Below are 20,943 nucleotides of genomic sequence, written 5' to 3'. Positions count from 1 at the left end.
GAATATGGATGCCCATTTGTGGCAGGAGAGGAGATTCTGCTTTCGTTGGCATCTCTATTAGTAGCATGTCAATAGCAGCTACGGATTGGATAAAAAAAGCTGGACATCATAAAATGGAGCAACTACTGAGCTGCTCTATTTTTAAATTGTAGCCATTCCCATGTTAGGGAGTTTATATTGACAACTTCACTCTTTATTGACATTAGGCTACAATTATGCCAATTAGTGTTTGCAGGTATAAGAATGGGGATAATTAAAAGTCACCTTTAACAAGTAAATGGAGATCTGTCCATGCTTAACTTTAACCTGTCATGATATTAATTCAATACAATCTCACACAATCCAGTGTAAAAACATATATGTTAGCATATACAATTTTTTATCATTGAAGCCTATGAATAATGGCTATCCAACAGATTGCATTGAATATATATGTATTTTTTTACATGTTCAACATGATGAGTCATGTATCTCGGGACATGTCAAGCTTACAGTCAGGAAGTCAAGTTATGGAAGGACACATCTGTAGTTTAACCAAAGATATGAAAATCAGTGCATACTTATAATTTGTTATTATTATCTCCTCCTATGTAAAAATATTAATTAAGGCTGCTTGCACACAGCAGAATCAGGCTCTGGCAGCAGCAGCATCCGCGCCTACCTGCTCTGTCTCCGTCTTCATCTGTACTGTGGATGGACCCGGCAGTTTACCATCACACATGTGCAGTACAGATTTTTTTCCTGCGCCATCACTAGGCGATGACTTGGAATTCGCAACTTGTCCTTAAAGTTCATTGCAGATGTACTGCAGGTCGGACAGCTTCCATTGACTTCAATAGAAGCCGTCTGTGCGTAGCGTGCATAAAAATGGAACATGTTGCGATTTTTCCTCTGCGTGAGCGGAAAACGCAATTGGTTTTCGCTCGTGTCTAGGAAGCAGCGGATCTCCATAGGAAGTAATGGGCAGTATTTGCTGTGGATTCGTGGTGCAGATGCTGACCTCGGATTCTGCAGCAAATATCCGCCCGTGTGCAGGCGGCCTAATCCAGACCTTTTTTTTAAAACAGTTTAAACCATGAAACTTTACAAAAATAGGAAACTGTGAAAAATATAATCTTAAAAACTGCAACTTCTGCCCACAACCTCGGCTTGTGTATCTCATATATTAAAGGGTAAAATTGGTGCATTGGTACCTGCTGTTTTTCCATAGAACGCATGTGATGCTTTGTAGTGTAAAATACTCCATTCAATTGGAACATCGCAGGGCGTCACAGTGATCGAGAAATGGGGGCTAGAGTTTTCTCCCAATGTAAAATAGTACCTGGGGAAAACCCATAAATCATTAATCACATATGGCTATAAAGAAAATACAGTATACAATAGTACTACGTAAATGCAGTTATAGTCAAACCCAAAATTACATAGAAACAGGGGTCTTCTGGGAGTTGTCTTCTCAAAGACTGTAGGCCGTATGCATATTATATGGTGGAACTGAAAATCCCTATCCGTCACAAGAAATCTAGTCTGGATAAGGGGATGGTCTTCTCAAATAGGTGGTCTGTTAGAGAAGTTTCACTGTATGTAGGATCTTTTTAGCTATACACATTACTATACTTAGATTTCCAGAGGAAATGGCCCACCCTCTATCTACACACCATGTGCACATCCACTTTCAGTTGCATCATAAATCCTGTTGCTATCATTGTATAAGCAGGACATGTTATCAATAAGCAGTCATAAGTTAATGGGAATATCTGGGGCCAAAAATTTTTTACAAAGTTGCTCAGCCTGCTGTGAAAAGATAAAAGAAGCAATTTGCCCTTCACCTTATCCCCCAGCACTTGTGTTCCACCTGTACCTGGTCACCCATTGTACTTCCAACAGCAGTAGCGATGATGTTCTGACAAAGGGACATGTGACCGTTTAAGATAATCACCGCTGAAAGAAGCCAGTGTGTGGCTGCAGCAGTCACATGTCCCTGATGTCCCTGATGTCTGGCTCGCTGCAACGGGCAGTGGAGCGCAGTGGGGATCAGGAAGAATGGGAGCAGCGGGGAACCATGTGAGGTTAGTATTTGATTCCTTAATCTTTTTATAGTAGGCTGGGCAGCCTCAAAGGAAAATTGTCTCCAGATAGCCTCTTTAATTAGAAACTAACTCATGATAAATAGTAGACCTTAGTGACATCTGACTGGTCTCAATATTAGCTCCAAATTGGGTTGTCTTTTGCTGGACCTTTGGAGCCCATTAGCATGTCAGAGTTTGGGTCTTTGGAAGATCTTCTCATATTCTGTTGGGTCACTCTGATACATAAGGGATTACTGAGGTTTATTCTCTCTACTGAGGCATCATTGTGGTCCTTTACAATTAGCTGTAACATACTAACACAAGATCTGCATTTATATTTATACTGTGACATCATTATACTATGACTTTACTTTGCTTAAAATCCATTGGCTGTCACATCACTGTTTGTTCTGAGTGCTTCCTTACATTACTTTTCACTGACAGTCATTACTATAAAAAGAAATTCTTGGTATGGTGTTAGCCAGTAGGGCAAAGTGTGATTGTTCTCAGCGAGAGAAACCAAGTAATCTTGTAGATATGATACCTTTTAATGGCTAACAAAAATACATGATGTTACAGCGAGCTTTCCAACCTACTTGGGGTTCTTCCTCAGAATAGATCTGGGCATTTCAATCACAAAAGAAATGACTGAACTGCTAGCACGGATGTATCAGCCTGCTTCTTGCAATCTCCCAACCTCATTCATGGGAAAATGTGTGCCATACCGGCGAATGTATTTACTCATACGCTCATCTGAATAAGCCCATACTCAGTTGATAGCAAAACGGAATTCTGATACTGAGGGCTCTATCACACAGAACGGAATATTCTGCAACAGTGCTGTGGAATATGCCATTCTGGAATTCTGCACCAAAATCTGCATGATTAATTGTGTATTTTAATGCAGTATTGCCAGCAGAATTCTACCATTTTTAATTCCGCATCAAAAGCCACAAGTTAGCAATGTAAATTCTGGTGCTGAATATGCCGTTGCGGAATATTCCATCCCATGTGAGAGCACCCTGAAAAGTGACTGAAACTACCTGTGTGATCACACATCTGAGATTGGCTGGGTGAATCAGAAGTAACGTCAAGTATTATTATTTTACTGAAAGAGTAGTAGATGCTGGGAACAAACGTCCAGCAGACATGGTTAGAAAACCAATAGTATGAAAATGCAAACATTCCCGGGATATGAAGACATCTGTCCTATGAGAGAAATAAAAAGGAAATATATCCGCAGACTAGATGGACCATGTGCTCTTTTTCTATTGTCAGTCTTCCATGTTTCTATGACAGCAAACAGATTTTACAGGAATTGTTGTACAAAGTATATTAGAAAATTGCGTGACGTTTCCTTATATAACGAATACACTTTATTTGATGAAATGGATATACCCCTTCAATTCCAAGCGTTAAAACTTTACTGCACCAAGAGGGAAGGAGGAGAACCCCTTTTTGTAGACACAATGGTAATTCTAAACCAAAATTTATATATACACGGCTGAAATCAAAACCCACCTGACTTTTGCTGTTAATAGTAATAGTGAAAATGATATGATGGATGTGAATTTCATTAGATATTATGAACAGGCATCTGGAAGGAGAGACATGTGGCAACATTTATAGGAAACAATAACTATCTAACTTCTATATTAACAGGAAACTTTTTACCTTGATGTTTTGTGCTAAAACATTTTCCATCCTTTGGAATGTATCAATAGTGTGATATTATGTGATAACCTCCTCGTTCTAATAAAGTACAATGTATATATTTCCTAGATGAAAGACACATTTGCTGTATGGAGCAAGGATATCATTGTTGGACAGACAAGCACTTGTAGTTCAGCCTAAAGACTCTACCAGGCAGAACTGAAATGAATGCTCCGCTCTAAATGGCCGTATTGAAGCTGTAGTTCAACATTCGTGTTGTGGCCACAATAGTCGAACTTCGGGCGGGTTTAGATGGCTGTAGGCGCAACTACGCTCACCACTACAGAGCATAGTGGCACCTGAACAAGCTGGCGCTACTGTGCAGGAGTTTAAAAAAAAACGTAGGAAGGTAGTTGCAGCCTGAACTTAATATTCACAATCTGCGCGGAAGATAGGGCAGGTCTTACCTTTCCTTTGCCGTACAGTTAATGGGTGAGAATACCGCTAGTGAAAACGAAACCAGTGAAATCAATTGAAAGCAGTGATTTAATTTTGTCCCTGTTTGTGGCTGTGGTAATCATGTTTGCATAATGGGAGATAACCACATTCATCTGAAACCGCCCTTCCTGTCGTTTTATTGAATCAAACTTCATTCACCATAAGGGACCATTCACACAGGCATATTTGCACAACATGCAGAGAATAGAACCCATTGATTTCAGTAGGTAAATACACATATCAGTATTTTGCGTGCACATTTCGCGACCGACAAAAAAAACATGACGTGCTCTACTTTTGTGCGGGGTGCGTAAATGCATGCACAATATGCAAGCATATGCTGAACATGCTGCGCAACTCTGCTGGAACTCATTAGAATGAATAGCCATTTAAATTGGGGTGTGTTTGCCTGCCGTATGCAATTGTACATGTGTTGCGGGCAGCAAAAATATGGTAAAATATGCTGATATATGCACAAAAAAACCCAATGTAAATACATTGCGCTGAGCTATACGCAATTGTGAAAATGCCTGTGCGTAGGAGCTCTAAGGGCCCATTCACATAGGCGTAAGTGTATTTTGGTCTGTGAAAATTCACGTTATCACTGACAGAAAGTTGCCTATTCCTTGCATATTTTGGCGCTTCTGAACTTTTTTGTGTGCATAATTGCTGTGTATTTACCCGCAAAAAAACCTAATTCATTTCTTGCATAAGAATGCAATGAATACACATGTATCATGCATATTCACTGACAATTACGTGAAAAAATATGCAGATGTGAGTGAGCACATTGAAATCAATGGGTTCTATTCACTCTGTTTACGTATGTAAAAAATACAGGCATAATACAGTGCGCATCTCTGCCAGTGTGAATGGGCCCTAAAACAGTCGTCTATCCCACAGCCAATATCATTTCTGGCTAGGTAGAAACATTTGGAAAATTAAAAACCAAGTGAGGTTCCAACTGCCCCAAACGTTTTTACTACTTGCACAGATTGCAGACTGGAAAAAGTAAAATGGTGAGACATGCTCTCAACAAAACACTCATCCTACCAAAGTCGCGATAATTGATGTCAGTGTTATCTGCAGCCACTCATTTAAGTTCAACCACATCCACAGAGAGAAACATTGTTGTTTGATTTATATAAAAGCGTGTTGAGGAAGGAGTGAGCTTAAGGCCTCGTTCACAAGGGCGACACGGCATCGCTGCGAGAAAATCACAGCGATATCACATCGCTGGACCGTGCAATATCACTGCGACTTGTCAGGGTGATACCCCGACTTTGTAGACACAGCTACAAAGTTGCATATGGTTCTACAAAGTCGCTCGACTTTGAAGCATCACATGCGAGGATTTTCGGAGGAGGCTTGAAATATAAGCCCTTCGCCGAAAATAAGCCGTAGCTGAAGAAGAAAAAAAACTAAAACACACATACATCACCTTAGATGCACTGTCACCCTGGCTGCATCTTCTCCCCGGGTTCCCGGCAGTGATCATCTTCTTCTCTTCTGGCCGGGGATTCAAAAATCCCCTGCCTCATGGAAGCGCTGGCTGTAATTGGCTGATGCTTAGCCAATCACAGCCAGCACTCGATCATTCATCAAGCGCTGGCTGTGATTGGCCAAGTGTCAGCAAATCACAGCCAGCGCTTCCAGAAGGCGGGGATTTTTGATGTCCCGGCCAGAAGAGAAGAAGATTACTGCCGGGGACCCGGGGAGAAGATGCGGCCAGGCTGACAGCATGGGAGAGGTGATGTATTTGTGGTTTTTTTCTGCAGCTAGGGCTTAAATTTTAGCTTTGACAATAGGATTTCCTACTGTTAAAGTTGCATTGCACCGCATGAAAATCGCGCTGTCGTGCGATGCAACTGAGAGGAAGGCTCCATAGGGAAACATGTACTACAAAACCTCACGAGTCGCGCGCATATAGCGGGACCTGCAAGGTTTTTGTGTCTGATTGTTGCATGCTACACAAAATCGCATGTGTGAAGTAACCCATAGGAAAGTATGGGCTTCTCATACATGCAATTTGTAGCTATGTAGCAACGCAACAAAATCGCGCGACTTTGTCACCCGTGTGAACGAGGCCTGAAGGGATTTTTCCATCGTAGGTCCTTGCCCCGTTCCGACGCTCTCGTCCTGCTGGCCGGGTTTTATAGAAACAGCCAAAGTGAGGGCTTAAGCAGAGTGTGTTTTTCTCCCCTATGCAGCGGTGATAATCACGGCTGTATAACGGGACAAAACAAAACCTCTGATCTCTATAGGAGTTTGGTGGCTTTGTTTTCACTGTTGGGATTTCTCGGCCATAATTTGTAAGGCCGAGAAAAGATAGGACCTGCCCTAAGTTCCCACACGTAGTGAACACATTGTGCAGGGAAGATCGGGCAGCCACTTTCTGCCTCTTCTTTCAAACTCAATTTTAACTGCCTGCAAGGTAGAAGAAATCTCCTTCATTCAGGTGCCGCTACGCTCCGTACTGCCAAGCTTGTTGCGCACACGGAAATGTGTTTCAGCCTAATTGGGGGGTTAATAAAGTGAATGGGAGTTACATGCACAACATTGCAAAGAGTGTTTAGGAATCTCCTTAAAAGCCAGCCCCCTCGGGGAGCCTGGATGCTGTGGCTAGTGTAGCAAGAGTGGTGTGACGAGGTAAGGTTACTAGAAGGGTATACCACTATTTAATAACACCACTATCTAATGTGTGTTTTTTAATCTTGCAGGTTGTATAAGATATGCAATAACCCTAATCAGATACATAGACCTAGTGCAGAGCCATAATACGGTGTGTGCATGAGCTCAGACTGTAACATCAATTAACCGAGCAGAATTTGTCCATGCGGTAGGTACTAGTTACAGCTCTAAAGCTATTCTTTATGACTATTGTTTTATTTACTACATAGATTGATAATCCATTAAATTCTCTACAAGTGTGTTTTTTTGTGAATACATACTGTAGCTGAAAAGTGGTTACTACGTATATCTAGTGATTGCACGTAGTCCATATAACCTTTAAAAGTCTACGGGTCTGTAACAAATCTGCTCCTGATTTCATATTGAGATTTCTTCTTTTAGATGTATCTGAAAGATCATATTCCATCATATGCCTTTCTAACTCCTAGACCATTGTTTCCCAACTCCAGTCCTCCTGACCCCCCCAACAGGTCATGCTATCAGGATATCCTATAGTAAGAACACCTGGTGCAATGTCTGAGGCACTGACATCACTTGTGTAAAACTTAGGAAACCCTGAAAACATGACCTGTTGGGGTGCCCTTGAGGACTAGAGTTAGGAAACACTGTCCTAGACACATAGGGACAATGATGAGGCATTTCTTCAGCACAGTAGTAAGGTACCTTAGGGATTTAGTTTGCCACCTTAAAGGTGCCATACACAAGGCTCAGGCATTGACATGAGGCCTAATGGGGATAATGATCAAAAATAATTCAATGTGAAATTTAATAGGAAATATATAGAACAATCCATCTGATAATTGAAAACTTCCCATTTAGGGCAATGGAAATCTTAAAAAGGAACCTGTTCCTAGGTTTCACCCTTCTGTAGCACCATATCTGAAGCTTTGCATTTACTGAGTCTGGCAGTAGAAAAGTGTTTTTATAAAACTCTAGCACTGCATGGTAATCAGGTCCAAAGTGCCCTGTGGGTGTTACCTGGACCATTCCAGCCGCTCGGGGTCTCCTTTGTAAGCACGTACCTCTCCCTTTGATTGAACTGCTCCAAATTTCATGCATGCACCACTTTTCCTGGCAGTGGGTCATGCACAGTTGGTTGTGCTCTACTGTGGGCAGACATGGCAGCTTTCATTGTGCATGCACGGCTCCAAGGAAGTGCATCACAAGCATGAGATTTGGAGGGGCTTATGGGTAACATAGGGGTGTCATCACATTAATTGCATGGAGAGCAGCAGGTTTAGAGAGTAGACCCCAGGAATGATCTGGATTTGTCCAGAATAATCTGGGTATGGCCAGACCGTTTGGACCTAATTAATATACGGCATACACGGAAAAATGGTTATCTACAGATACGGGTAATAAAAGAAAGAAACATGTTTAGAAAACTTCATTAGTGGTTGATAAAGCGCTGCAGAAGATTCAAATGAGTAAAAACTAGCAACAGCTTCCCTTAAAGTCAAACTCATATAGTTTATGAATGAATACTACAATGCTGGACAGTTTGATTGTGGCAATAGCATGAAGTACAAACTGAAATAATGACATCATTCACTTGGATGTTACTATATTAAAACAATATATGCAGACGCAATTTAACGGTTAACTGAACTGGCGTTAAAGCAAAAATGCTGAAAGCATTGCAGGAGACTGGCAGCAATCCCAGAGTTAGCTGCTTCCAGTGGACCTGGGACTAATTCCTCAACATTACAGAATAGAAAAGGAGAGAGAATGCTCAAACAGACCATTGTAAGCATCTATCCCTGGAATGGTGCACTATAGAGGCACATGGAGTCCTATGAAATAAATAAGAGTACTATGGAGCCATAAGCACCTATGGTGCCTCTGTAAGTGGTAATATTCTCCCCTAAAAGTAATGCTTCATAGGTGAGAATACTTACATTATACAATATCCAACGAAGTGGGCCACAAAGTAGGATTTATACTTATGACATTGGAGGTATAGAGTAAGGTTGGGACATCAACACAAAAATATCGATAGTCGATAGTATCGACTATCGCTGAACAAACTATCGATTATTGTAAAATATCGGTGGAAAACTATCGATATTTCGATATATCGACTTTTTAAAATGCTGTACAACACCATACAAAGCAGAGCAATAAGAATTATAGAGCGCTATGGTAATAACTCTAATATCGTTGTCAGGCAAGTGGATGTGAATCCGTCTTGCCACACACCCGTTTGGCTGTTGGCTATCTGAGATGGCAGTACCTGAAGAATCTCAGTTTTCAGATTTAATCCCTCCAGATGAGCTACCAGCTTTGTTTTAGGGTTTCCGAACAATTACACACAGTTCCGGTAATGTGGCTGCTAATATTACAGTACCTGGTGGTGTGAGCGGATGCTTATCCAGAAACGTAGCAAAGGCAAGATTGGCGGCACTGTAGCAATAACGAGGTCTAAGCAGGAGGTCAGGGCAGGCAATAACTAAGTCAAGTTGATAGACCAAGGTCAGGGAGCACAGAAGTTAGACTTAAGGGGTTGTCCCGCGCCGAAACGGGTTTTTTTTTTTTTTAACCCCCCCCCCGTTCGGCGCGAGACAACCCCGATGCAGGGGTTAAAAAAACAGACAGGAGAGTGCTTACCTGAATCCCGGCGGTCCGGCGTCTTCATACTCACCTGCTGAAGATGGCCGCCGGGGTCTGCTCCCTCCGTGGACCGCAGCTCTTCTGTGCGGTCCATTGCCGATTCCAGCCTCCTGATTGGCTGGAATCAGCACGTGACGGGGCGGAGCTACACGGAGCCGGCATTCTGCACGAGCGGCCCCATTGAAGACAGTAGAAGACCCGAACTGCGCAAGCGCGGCTAATTTGGCCATCGGAGGCCGAAAATTAGTCGGCACCATGGAGACGAGGACGCCAGCAACGGAGCAGGTAAGTATAAAACTTTTGATAACTTCTGTATGGCTCATAATTAATGCACAATGTACATTACAAAGTGCATTAATATGGCCATACAGAAGTGTATAGACCCACTTGCTGCCGCGGGACAACCCCTTTATCAGAAGTCAAGCAGGAGTCAAAATCAGAACACACAATGGCTGATGGCCCTTTTACACAGGAAACTTGTCGGGTGCAGATGGCCAACAGGTCATCCCAATGATAATTTTTCTGTGATTTTTTTACACAGTTATGATCTTTGCTAGTGAACAGAGGTGGAGTAGGCCGGGGATCATTCCGGCCTGCCCGCCTCCAGAACAGTGAACATGCAGTCATTCATAAATGAACAGTTTTCTGCATTCATAAAATGAACGAGAAGTGAACACATTCTCATTCGTCATTCAGTTGGGGCATGCACTTACACTGAACGATAATCATTTAGATTCCTGCTAGATATGGGAATCTGAACGATTTATTGGCCAACTGTTTAGGTATCCACCCTAGGATGTGAATGCCTAATATAGCAGATGCTGTGACAAGATTGAAGGGGGACAGGTTTAGGGAGCATGCACTGGCCCTTTAAGAGAGAAGGCAGGAGCATGTTTGAGCCCTTTGAGCAGTCACCACAGAGCCATCAGGGGACTGAGTACAGAGAGCAGTGCATGAATGACAGAGACACCCAACCATGGCCCAGCAGCAGGTAAGTGAGGGAAGGCAGCGGAGCGCCATGACAACAGTACTTTTAAATCAAATTATTTTTTTACTACTATTATTATCATAGCCCAATTTTTTCACATCCCATTTTGAACTTTACTTTATTTTTGCCTTTTTATTCTCCAACTAGCTTACCCATCGCGCGTTGCTGCGAAGACAGACAGACATACATTTATTCGTTTTTATATATCTAGATAACAACCAATCACAGCGCAGCTTTCATGTTACCTCAGTGGTATAATATATAACAACGAATCGCAGCACAGCTTTCATGTTACCTCAGCATTCTCAATATCCAGCAATTGTCAAGCGAAACGTTCGGCGGATGCATCATTTTGTAGTTGAACACGCATCCCGTTGCTCGTAATGCCTTTTGCTTTCGTGCTTGAGATGGAAATCAAACGATCTTTGTCTGGGGGGCATAACTGTCGACGATGCTCGCACGCGCGCCACCTATCGTAGGATAGATGTACTATGCCTATAATCTTCCCAGGAGTGTACTCAGCAAATTCCCAAAGTCTCATGGCAATTGGATGAATGGTGTAGTAATGCATAAAGGACAGACAGACAGACATACATTCATTTATATATATCAGGAAGTGAGAGAATTAGATTCCGTACGTAAAATTTGGACGCTAGTTCTGTTGCGCATAGAATTGAATAATCGAGTTGGGACCCATTAGCGTTTCCTATTTATGACATATTCAATGCCCGTGCCAAATTTCAAGTTTCTATGTGAGAAAATTACATTCCGTACGTAAAATTTGGACGCTAATTCTTTGGCGCTTAGAATTGAATAATCGAGTTGGGACCCATTAGCTTTTCCTATTTATGACATAATCAATGCTCATGCCAAATTTCAAGTTTCTATGACATTGGGAAGCGAGAAAATTAGATTCCGTATGTAAAATTTGGACGCTAATTCTTTGGCGCTTAGAATTGAATAATCGAGTTGGGACCTATTAACTTTTCCTATTTATGACATAATCAATGTTTATGCCAAATTTCAAGTTTCTATGACATCGCGAAGTGAGAGAATTAGTGGCAGTGATGGAAATCGAACGATCTACGTGGGGGGGGGGGCCGTAACTGTCGACGATGCTCACACGCGCGCCATTTATCGTAGGAAGTTTTACTATGCCTATAATCTTCCCAGGAGTGTACTCAACAACTTCCCAAAGTTTCATGGCGATCGGATGAATGGTGTAGTAGCGCCTAAAGGACAAACACACAGACAGACAGACAGACACGCATACATTCAATTTTATATATATAGATATTCCTTTTTAAACTGCTTGCAGCCCAAAATGTATTGGAAATCCTAACAAATGTGTATCCATTCAATTACACAGAAATGTAGAATACAGAGCGGTTTTAGTTTTCCCTCTTCTAAACTGGCCACCTCTAGGAATAAATGCCTATCACGTTCTAAGAAATTCAATCTAGGAAAGACCAACAAATCTCAGAAGTAGATGGCACTGACGGATCTGTAATAAAAACACCTTCAAGGGTGAGGACACAGCAGGGAATATTTACTGTGCTAATCCAGAACATTTTGTATAGACAGGCAAGCTCCGACAGATGCCATTTGTAATATAGCAAAAAGTCTTCTTTGTTAACAAAGACCATACATTTTAGAAGTCTGTTGAAAGTTCCACCTCACATGAGACCCAATTGTGAAAACTTGGACAGCATCAATGTGTGTATCTTGGGTATCCAGGGCTTTGTTTTTTCTCTGTATTTCATGTGAATTGGTTCCATATCTAGTGGAAAGCGTATGTCTCCACTAACATGATACATTGATGTATGGGAAAGAACAAAAGCCAGGCTTAGTGGGAATTACAAAATACCAAGAAGAGCAACAGCAATTACGTGAAAAGCATCTTTCATATAATGTAGGAGTTTTTGAAACATCAACCAATAAGAGCTGAAATTCTGAACTCAGTCTATGAATATGCGGAACACAGCGTCAACCCCATTACTGAGATATAACATGACTTTTCAAACATATAAGTTACTACACATTTTGATGGTTTGCTTGCTCCTCCTTGTGCCTTTCAAAGCCTCCCACATAGGACCTGTTTTTCGTTAATACACTAATGGATACTGCAGAACACTTGGAGGAGAAGGTAAAGTGAGGCAAAAGTTCTGGCTAGTCTCAAAAGAAAAGTACTGTAGAAACATATAGGCACAAGAACAGAAGGTTGGTGACTAGAGATGAGCGAACACCAAAATGTTCGGGTGTTCGTTATTCGGAACGAACTTCCCGCGATGCTTGAGGGTTCGTTTCGAACAACGAACCCCATTGAAGTCAATGGGCGACCAGAGCATTTTTGTATTTCGCCGATGCTCGCTAAGGTTTTCATGTGTGAAAATCTGGGCAATTCAAGAAAGTGATGGGAATGACACAGAAACGGATAGGGCAGGCGAGGGGCTACATGTTGGGCTGCATCTCAAGTTCACAGGTCCCACTATTAAGCCACAATACCGGCAAGAGTGGGCCCCCCCCCCTCCCAACAACTTTTACTTCTGAAAAGCCCTCATTAGCATGGTATACCTTTGCTAAGCACCACACTAGCTACAACAAAGCACAATCACTGCCTGGATGACACTCCGCTGCCACTTCTCCTGGGTTACATGCTGACCAACCGCCCCCCCTCCCCCCCCCACAGCGCACACCAAAGTGTCCCTGCGCAGCCTTCAGCTGCCCTCATGCCACACCACCCTCATGTCTATTTAGAAGTGCGTCTGCCATGAGGAGGAACCGCAGGCACACACTGCAGAGGGTTGGCACGGCTAGGCAGCGACCCTCTTTAAAAGTGGCGGGGCGATAGCCCACAATGCTGTACAGAAGCAATGAGAAATAGAATCCTGTGCCACCGCCATCAGGAGCTGCACACGTAGGCATAGCAATGGGGAACCTATGTGCCACACACTATTCATTCTGTCAAGGTGTCTGCATGCCCCAGTTAGACCGGGCTTTTTAATTCATAGACACAGGCAGGTACAACTCCCTATTGTGAAGTCCCTGTGGACCGACAGCATGGGTGGGTGCCAGGAAGCCACCGGCGGTACATAGAAATATCCCATTGCATTGCCCAACACAGCTGAGGTAGTAATGTCGTGCGTAATACAGGTGGGCTTCGGCCCACACTGCATGCCCCAGTCAGACTGGGGTTCTTTACAAGTGTACAGATGTGTTAAAAACTCCGTGTGCACCTACAGCATGGGTGGCTCCCTGGAACCCACCGGCGGTACACAAAAATATCCCATTGCATTGCCCAACACAGCTGAGGTAGTAATGTCGTGCATAATGCAGGTGGGCATCGGCCCACACTGCATGCCCCAGTCAGACTGGGGTTCTTTAGAAGTGGACACATGTAGGTTAAACTCCCTGTGGACCCACTGCCTGGGTGGGTGCCAGGAAGCCACCGGCGGTACATAGAAATATCCCATTGCATTGCCCAACACAGCTGAGGTAGTAATGTCGTGCGTAATACAGGTGGGCTTCGGCCCACACTGCATGCCCCAGTCAGACTGGGGTTCTTTAGAAGTGTACAGATGTATTAAAAACTCCGTGTGCACCTACAGCATGGGTGGCTCCCTGGAACCCACCGGCGGTACATAAAAATATCCCATTGCATTGCCCAACACAGCTGAGGTAGTAATGTTGTGCTTAACCCTTTCCAATCCAATTTGTATATGGTTTTCCTAGGGGGCTTACTCTTTTTCTGCCGTTATACAACGGCGCTATATGCTGGCTAAAGCCAGTACTGCATGAGCTGACACGTAGGATAGGCTCCGACAGCAGAGAGGCTGGCAACATACAGTAAGAGAACCCCGACGGACGTCTACCAACAACGGAGCTGTACAGCCTTAAACCCTAATGTCTTCACAGGTCACACAGTGGACTGGAAAGGGTTAATGCAGGTGGGTTTCGGCCCACACTGCATGCCCCAGTCAGACTGGGTTTCTTTATAAGTGGAAACAGATGCATTTATAATTCCCTGTGGACCCACAGCATGGGTGGGTGCCAGGAAGCCACCGGCGGTACATAGAAATATCCCATTGCATTGCCCAACACAGCTGAGGTAGTAATGTCGTGCATAATGCAGGTGGGCTTCGGCCCACACTGCATGCCCCAGTCAGACTGGGGTTCTTTACAAGTGGACAGATGTATTAAAAACTCCGTGTGCACCTACAGCATGGGTGGCTCCCTGGAACCCACCGGCGGTACATAAAAATATCCCATTGCATTGCCCAACACAGCTGAGGTAACGTCAGCTGTAATGCAGGTGGGCTAAAAATTAATTTGATTACACTGTAGGCGAGGGCCCACAAAAATTGCTGTATCAACAGTACTAATGTAAATCCCAAAAATTGGCCATGGCCAGCCAAGAGGGCAGGTGAAACCCATTAATCGCTTTGGTTAATGTGGCTTAAGTGGTAACTAGGCCTGGAGGCAGCCCAGTGTAACGAAAAATTGGTTCAAGTTAAAGTTCCAACGCTTTTAAGCGCATTGAAACTTATAAAAATTGTTCTGAAAAATTATTTGAGTGAGCCTTGTGGCCCTAAGAAAAATTGCCCGTTCAGCGTGATTACGTGAGGTTTCAGGAGGAGGAGCAGGAGGAGGAGGAGGAATATTAGACACAGATTGATGAAGCAGAAATGTCCCCGTTTTGGATGGTGAGAGAGAACGTAGCTTCCATCCGCGGGTGCAGCCTACGTATTGCTTACGTATCACTGCTGTCCGCTGGTGGAGAACAGAAGTCTGGCGAAATCCAGCCTTTGTTCATCTTGATGAGTGTTAGCCTGTCGGCACTGTCGGTTGACAAGCGGCTACGCTTATCTGTGATGATTCCCCCAGCCGCACTAAACACCCTCTCCGACAAGACGCTAGCCGCAGGACAAGCAAGCACCTCCAGGGCATACAGAGCTAGTTCAGGCCACGTGTCCAGCTTCGACACCCAGTAGTTGTAGGGGGCAGAGGCGTCACCAAGGATGGTCGTGCGATCCGCTACGTACTCCCTCACCATCCTTTTACAGTGCTCCCGCCGACTCAGCCGTGACTGGGGAGCAGTGACACAGTCTTGGTGGGGAGCCATAAAGCTGGCCAGGCCCTTAAAGACTGTTGCACTGCCTGGGATGTACATGCTGCTCGATCTACGCACATCCCCTGCTACCTTGCCCTCGGTACTGCGCCTTCTGCCACTAGCGCTGTCGGCTGGGAATTTTACCATCAGCTTGTCCGCAAGGGTCCTGTGGTATAGCAACACTCTCGAACCCCTTTCCTCTTCGGGAATCAGAGTGGGCAGGTTCTCCTTATACCGTGGATCGAGCAGTGTGTACACCCAGTAATCCGTCGTGGCCAGAATGCGTGCAACGCGAGGGTCACAAGAAAGGCATCCTAACATGAAGTCAGCCATGTGTGCCAGGGTACCTGTACGCAACACATGGCTGTCTTCACTAGGAAGATCACTTTCAGGATCCTCCTCCTCCTCCTCCTCCTCCTCCTCCTCAGGCCATACACGCTGAAAGGATGACAGGCAATCAGCCGGTGTACCGTCAGCAGCGGCCCAAGCTGTCTCTTCCCCCTCCTCCTCATCCTCCTCATGCTCCTCCTCCTCCTCCTGTACGCGCTGAGAAATAGACAGGAGGGTGCCCTGACTATCCAGCGGCATACTGTCTTCCCCCGCTCCCGTTTCCGAGCGCAAAGCAGCTGCCTTTATGGTTTGCAGGGAATTTCTCAAGATGCATAGCAGAGGAATGGTGACGCTAATGATTGTAGCATCGCCGCTCACCACCTGGGTAGACTCCTCAAAATTACCAAGGACATGGCAGATGTCTGCCAACCAGGCCCACTCTTCTGAAAGGAATTGAGGAGGCTGACTCCCACTGCGCCGCCCATGTTGGAGTTGGTATTCGACTATAGCTCTACGTTGTTCATAGAGCCTGGCCAACATGTGGAGCGTAGAGTTCCACCGTGTGGGCACGTCGCACAGCAGTCGGTGCACTGGCAGCTTAAAGTGATGTTGCAGGGTGCGCAGGGTGGCAGCGTCCGTGTGGGACTTGCAAAAATGTGCGCAGAGCCGGCGCGCCTTTACGAGCAGGTCTGACAAGCGTGGGTAGCTTTTCAGAAACCGCTGAACCACCAAATTAAAGACGTGGGCCAGGCATGGCACGTGCGTGAGGCTGCCGAGCTGCAGAGCCGCCACCAGGTTACGGCCGTTGTCACACACGACCATGCCCGGTTGGAGGCTCAGCGGCGCAAGCCAGCGGTCGGTCTGCTGTGTCAGACCCTGCAGCAGTTCGTGGGCCGTGTGCCTCTTATCGCCTAAGCTGAGTAGTTTCAGCACGGCCTGCTGACGCTTGCCCACCGCTGTGCTGCCACACCGCGCGACACCGACTGCTGGCGACATGCTGCTGCTAACACATCTTGATTGCGAGACAGAGGAGGAGGAGGAGGAGGAGGAGGAGGAGGGTGCTTTAGTGGAGGAAGCATACACCTCCGCAGATACCACCACCGAGCTGGGGCCCGCAATTCTGGGGGTGGGTAGGACGTGAGCGGTCCCAGGCTCTGACTCTGTCCCAGCCTCCACTAAATTCACCCAATGTGCCGTCAGGGAGATGTAGTGGCCCTGCCCTCCTGTGCTTGTCCACGTGTCCGTAGTTAAGTGGACCGTGGCAGTAACCGCGTTGGTGAGGGCGCGTACAATGTTGCGGGAGACGTGGTCGTGCAGGGCTGGGACGGCACATCGGGAAAAGTAGTGGCGACTGGGAACTGAGTAGTGCGGGGCCGCCGCCTCCATGATACTTTTGAAGGACTCCGTTTCCACAACCCTATACGGCAGCATCTCAAGGCTGATGAATTTTGCTATGCGGACGGTTAACGTTTGAGCGTGCGGGTGCGTGGCGGCGTACTTGCGCTTGCGCTCCAACAGTTGCGCAAGCGACGGCTGGACGGTGCGCTGAACTACACTGCTGGATGGGGCCGAGGACAGCGGAGGTGAGGGTGTGGGTGCAGGCCAGGAGACGGTAGTGCCTGTGTCCTGAGAGGGGGGTTGCATCTCAGTGGCAGGTTGGGGCACAGGGGGAGAGGCAGGGGTGCAAACCGGAGGCGCTGAACGGCCTTCGTCCCACCTTGCGGGGTGCTTGGCCATCATATGTCTGCGCATGGTGGTGGTGGTGAGGCTGTTGGTGTTGGCTCCCCGGCTGAGCTTTGCGCGACAAAGGTTGCACACCACTGTTCGTCGGTCGTCAGGCGTCTCTGTGAAAAACTGCCAGACCTTAGAGCACCTCGGCCTCTGCAGGGTGGCATGGCGCGAGGGGGCGCTTTGGGAAACACTTGGTCTGGCCCTGCCTCTACCCCTGGCCACCGCACTGCCTCTTGCAACCTGCCCTGCTGATGCCCTTGACTCCCCCTCTGAAGACCTGTCCTCCTGAGTAAGCGTTGCACACCAGGTGGGGTAAGTCACCTCATCGTCCTGCTGCTCTTCCTCCGAATCCTCTGTGCGCTGCTCCCTCGGACTTACTGCCCTTACTACTACCTCACTGCAAGACAACTGTGTCTGATCGTCATCGTCCTCCACACCCAAGTTGTTGAGACAGTTGGCGGAAGTCCCCAGCCTCTTCCCCCGGACCCCGGGAACTTTCGAATGGTTGGGCATCAGTGACGATAAACTCCTCTGGTGGGAGAGGAACCGCTGCTGCCCAATCTAAGCAGGGGCCCGAGAACAGTTCCTGGGAGTGTTCCCGCTCCTGAGCAGGTGTTATTGTAGTGGAGTGAGGAGGCTGGGAGGAAGGAGGAGCAGCAGACAGAGGATTCGGATTGGCAGCAGTGGACGGCGCAGAACTGCGGGTAGACGATAGGTTGCTCGAAGCACTTTCTGCCATCCAGGACAGGACCTGCTCACACTGCTCATTTTCTAATAACCATCTCCCGCGTGGGCCCATTAATTGGGCGATGAATGTGGGGACACCAGAAACGTGCCTCTCTCCTAATCGCGCAGCAGTCGGCTGCGACACACCTGGATCAGGAGCTTGGCCTGTGCCCACACCCTGACTTGGCCCTCCGCGTCCTCGGCCGCGTCCACGTCCTCTAGGCCTACCCCTACCCCTCAGCATGCTGTATTACCAGTGATTTGATTTCACAGGCAGCTAATAAATTGGCGCAAGACTGCAGGCCAAATATAATTTTTTCCCTTTTTTGAAAACGAAAGGCCCCACTGCCTCTAGTGAATGAATAATCTAAGTTTAATAACTGTGCTGTTTTCCTGCTAATGTGTCACAGAACGTGAGGGTAGCAGAGTTATTAACTGTGGCAGAGCAGGTTTTTTTTTTCCCAATTAAGGAAAGCAAATGGTGAAGCCAGGAGTAAAACGTAGCTGGGTGCGTATGATTTTTACAGGTTGCACACACAGCCGACACGTGTCCACCGGCGTTAGTACGGACAGAGGCAGGACAAATAGAATTATTTTCCGTTTTTTTGCACCAAAAGGCAGCACTGCGTATATTCTATGAACATGAGAAGTTTAATAACTGTGCTGTTTTCCTGCTAATGTGTCACAGAACGTGAGGGTAGCAGAGTTATTAACTGTGGCAGAGCAGGTATTTTTTTTCCCAATTAAGGAAAGCAAATGGCGAAGCCAGGAGTAAAACGTAGCTGTGTGAGTATGATTTTTACAGGTTGCACACGCAGCCGACACGTGTCCACCGGCGTTAGTACGGACAGAGGCAGGACAAATAGAATTATTTTCCGTTTTTTTGCACCAAAAGGCAGCACTGCGTATATTCTATGAACATGAGAAGTTTAATAACTGTGCTGTTTTCCTGCTAATGTGTCACAGAACGTGAGGGTAGCAGAGTTATTAACTGTGGCAGAGCAGGTATTTTTTTTCCCAATTAAGGAAAGCAAATGGCGAAGCCAGGAGTAAAACGTAGCTGGGTGCGTATGATTTTTACAGGTTGCACACGCAGCCGACACGTGTCCACCGGCGTTAGTACGGACAGAGGCAGGACAAATAGAATTATTTTCCGTTTTTTTGCACCAAAAGGCAGCACTGCGTATATTCTATGAACATGAGAAGTTTAATAACTGTGCTGTTTTCCTGCTAATGTGTCACAGAACGTGAGGGTAGCAGAGTTATTAACTGTGGCAGAGCAGGTATTTTTTTTCCCAATTAAGGAAAGCAAATGGCGAAGCCAGGAGTAAAACGTAGCTGGGTGCGTATGATTTTTACAGGTTGCACACGCAGCCGACACGTGTCCACCGGCGTTAGTACGGACAGAGGCAGGACAAATAGAATTATTTTCCGTTTTTTTGCACCAAAAGGCAGCACTGCGTATATTCTATGAACATGAGAAGTTTAATAACTGTGCTGTTTTCCTGCTAATGTGTCACAGAACGTGAGGGTAGCAGAGTTATTAACTGTGGCAGAGCAGGTATTTTTTTTCCCAATTAAGGAAAGCAAATGGCGAAGCCAGGAGTAAAACGTAGCTGGGTGCGTATGATTTTTACAGGTTGCACACGCAGCCGACACGTGTCCACCGGCGTTAGTACGGACAGAGGCAGGACAAATAGAATTATTTTCCGTTTTTTTGCACCAAAAGGCAGCACTGCGTATATTCTATGAACATGAGAAGTTTAATAACTGTGCTGTTTTCCTGCTAATGTGTCACAGAACGTGAGGGTAGCAGAGTTATTAACTGTGGCAGAGCAGGTATTTTTTTTCCCAATTAAGGAAAGCAAATGGCGAAGCCAGGAGTAAAACGTAGCTGGGTGCGTATGATTTTTACAGGTTGCACACGCAGCCGACACGTGTCCACCGCCCTTAGGACGGACAGAGGCCGGACAAATAGAATTATTTTCACTTGTTTTACAAGCAAAAGGCAGCACTGCGTATATTCTATGAATAATAACTGTGTTGTGGCCCTGCCTATACAATTCTTTCCCTGCAGTATCAATGGAGGGTGGAATGCTCTGCAGAGGCGATTTTGAGAAGCAAAAAAAAATGCAGCACAGCTAGCAGCAGCCTGGACAGTACTGCACACGGATAAATATGGCCCTAGAAAGGACCGTTGAGGTTCTTGAAGGCTACACTCACTCCTAACACTCTCCCTGCCTATGCAGCACTTCTGTCCCTAATGCCGGGTGCAACGCTCTGCAGAGCCGATTTTGAGAAAAAAAAAAATGGCACTGCTAACAGCAGCCAACACACAGCTATCAGTGGCCCTAATAAGGACCTTTGGGGGGTCTTGAAGCCTACACTAACTACCAATTCTTTCCCTACAGCAGCTCCGGTACAAACAGCACTGTCCCTCATCTAACTCACACGGCATCTGAGCCGAACCGCGGGAGGGGCCGACTTTTAATTTTCGGGTGACACCTGATCTTCCCAGCCACTCACAGCAGGGGGGTGGT

General features: G+C 45.9%; 1 protein-coding gene across 2 annotated transcripts in view; it reads right to left on the bottom strand.

Annotated features, from left to right (window-relative positions):
- Nucleotides 1-20,943, bottom strand: part of LOC136624820 (protein NDNF-like) — a 38,426-nt gene that overhangs the window by 2,143 nt on the left and 15,340 nt on the right. Inside the window, exons 1-2 of one of the 2 annotated variants that reach the window (XM_066598747.1) lie at nucleotides 3,588-3,665; nucleotides 1,194-1,321 (exon numbers count right to left, since the gene is read on the bottom strand). In XM_066598747.1, the coding sequence (XP_066454844.1) occupies nucleotides 1,194-1,321; nucleotides 3,588-3,643 (184 nt within the window). In that variant the 5' untranslated portion in view covers nucleotides 3,644-3,665. Of the gene's footprint in view, nucleotides 1-1,193; nucleotides 1,322-3,587; nucleotides 3,666-20,943 lie in introns of those variants that run through there. The other variant, XM_066598746.1, reaches the window with a different exon arrangement.

This window comes from Eleutherodactylus coqui, chromosome 4 (genome assembly GCF_035609145.1).
Source record: "Eleutherodactylus coqui strain aEleCoq1 chromosome 4, aEleCoq1.hap1, whole genome shotgun sequence".
NCBI lineage: Eukaryota > Metazoa > Chordata > Amphibia > Anura > Eleutherodactylidae > Eleutherodactylus > Eleutherodactylus coqui.
The sequence above is the reverse complement of the archived record's forward strand: the minus strand, read 5'-3'. Positions and strand labels throughout refer to the sequence as shown.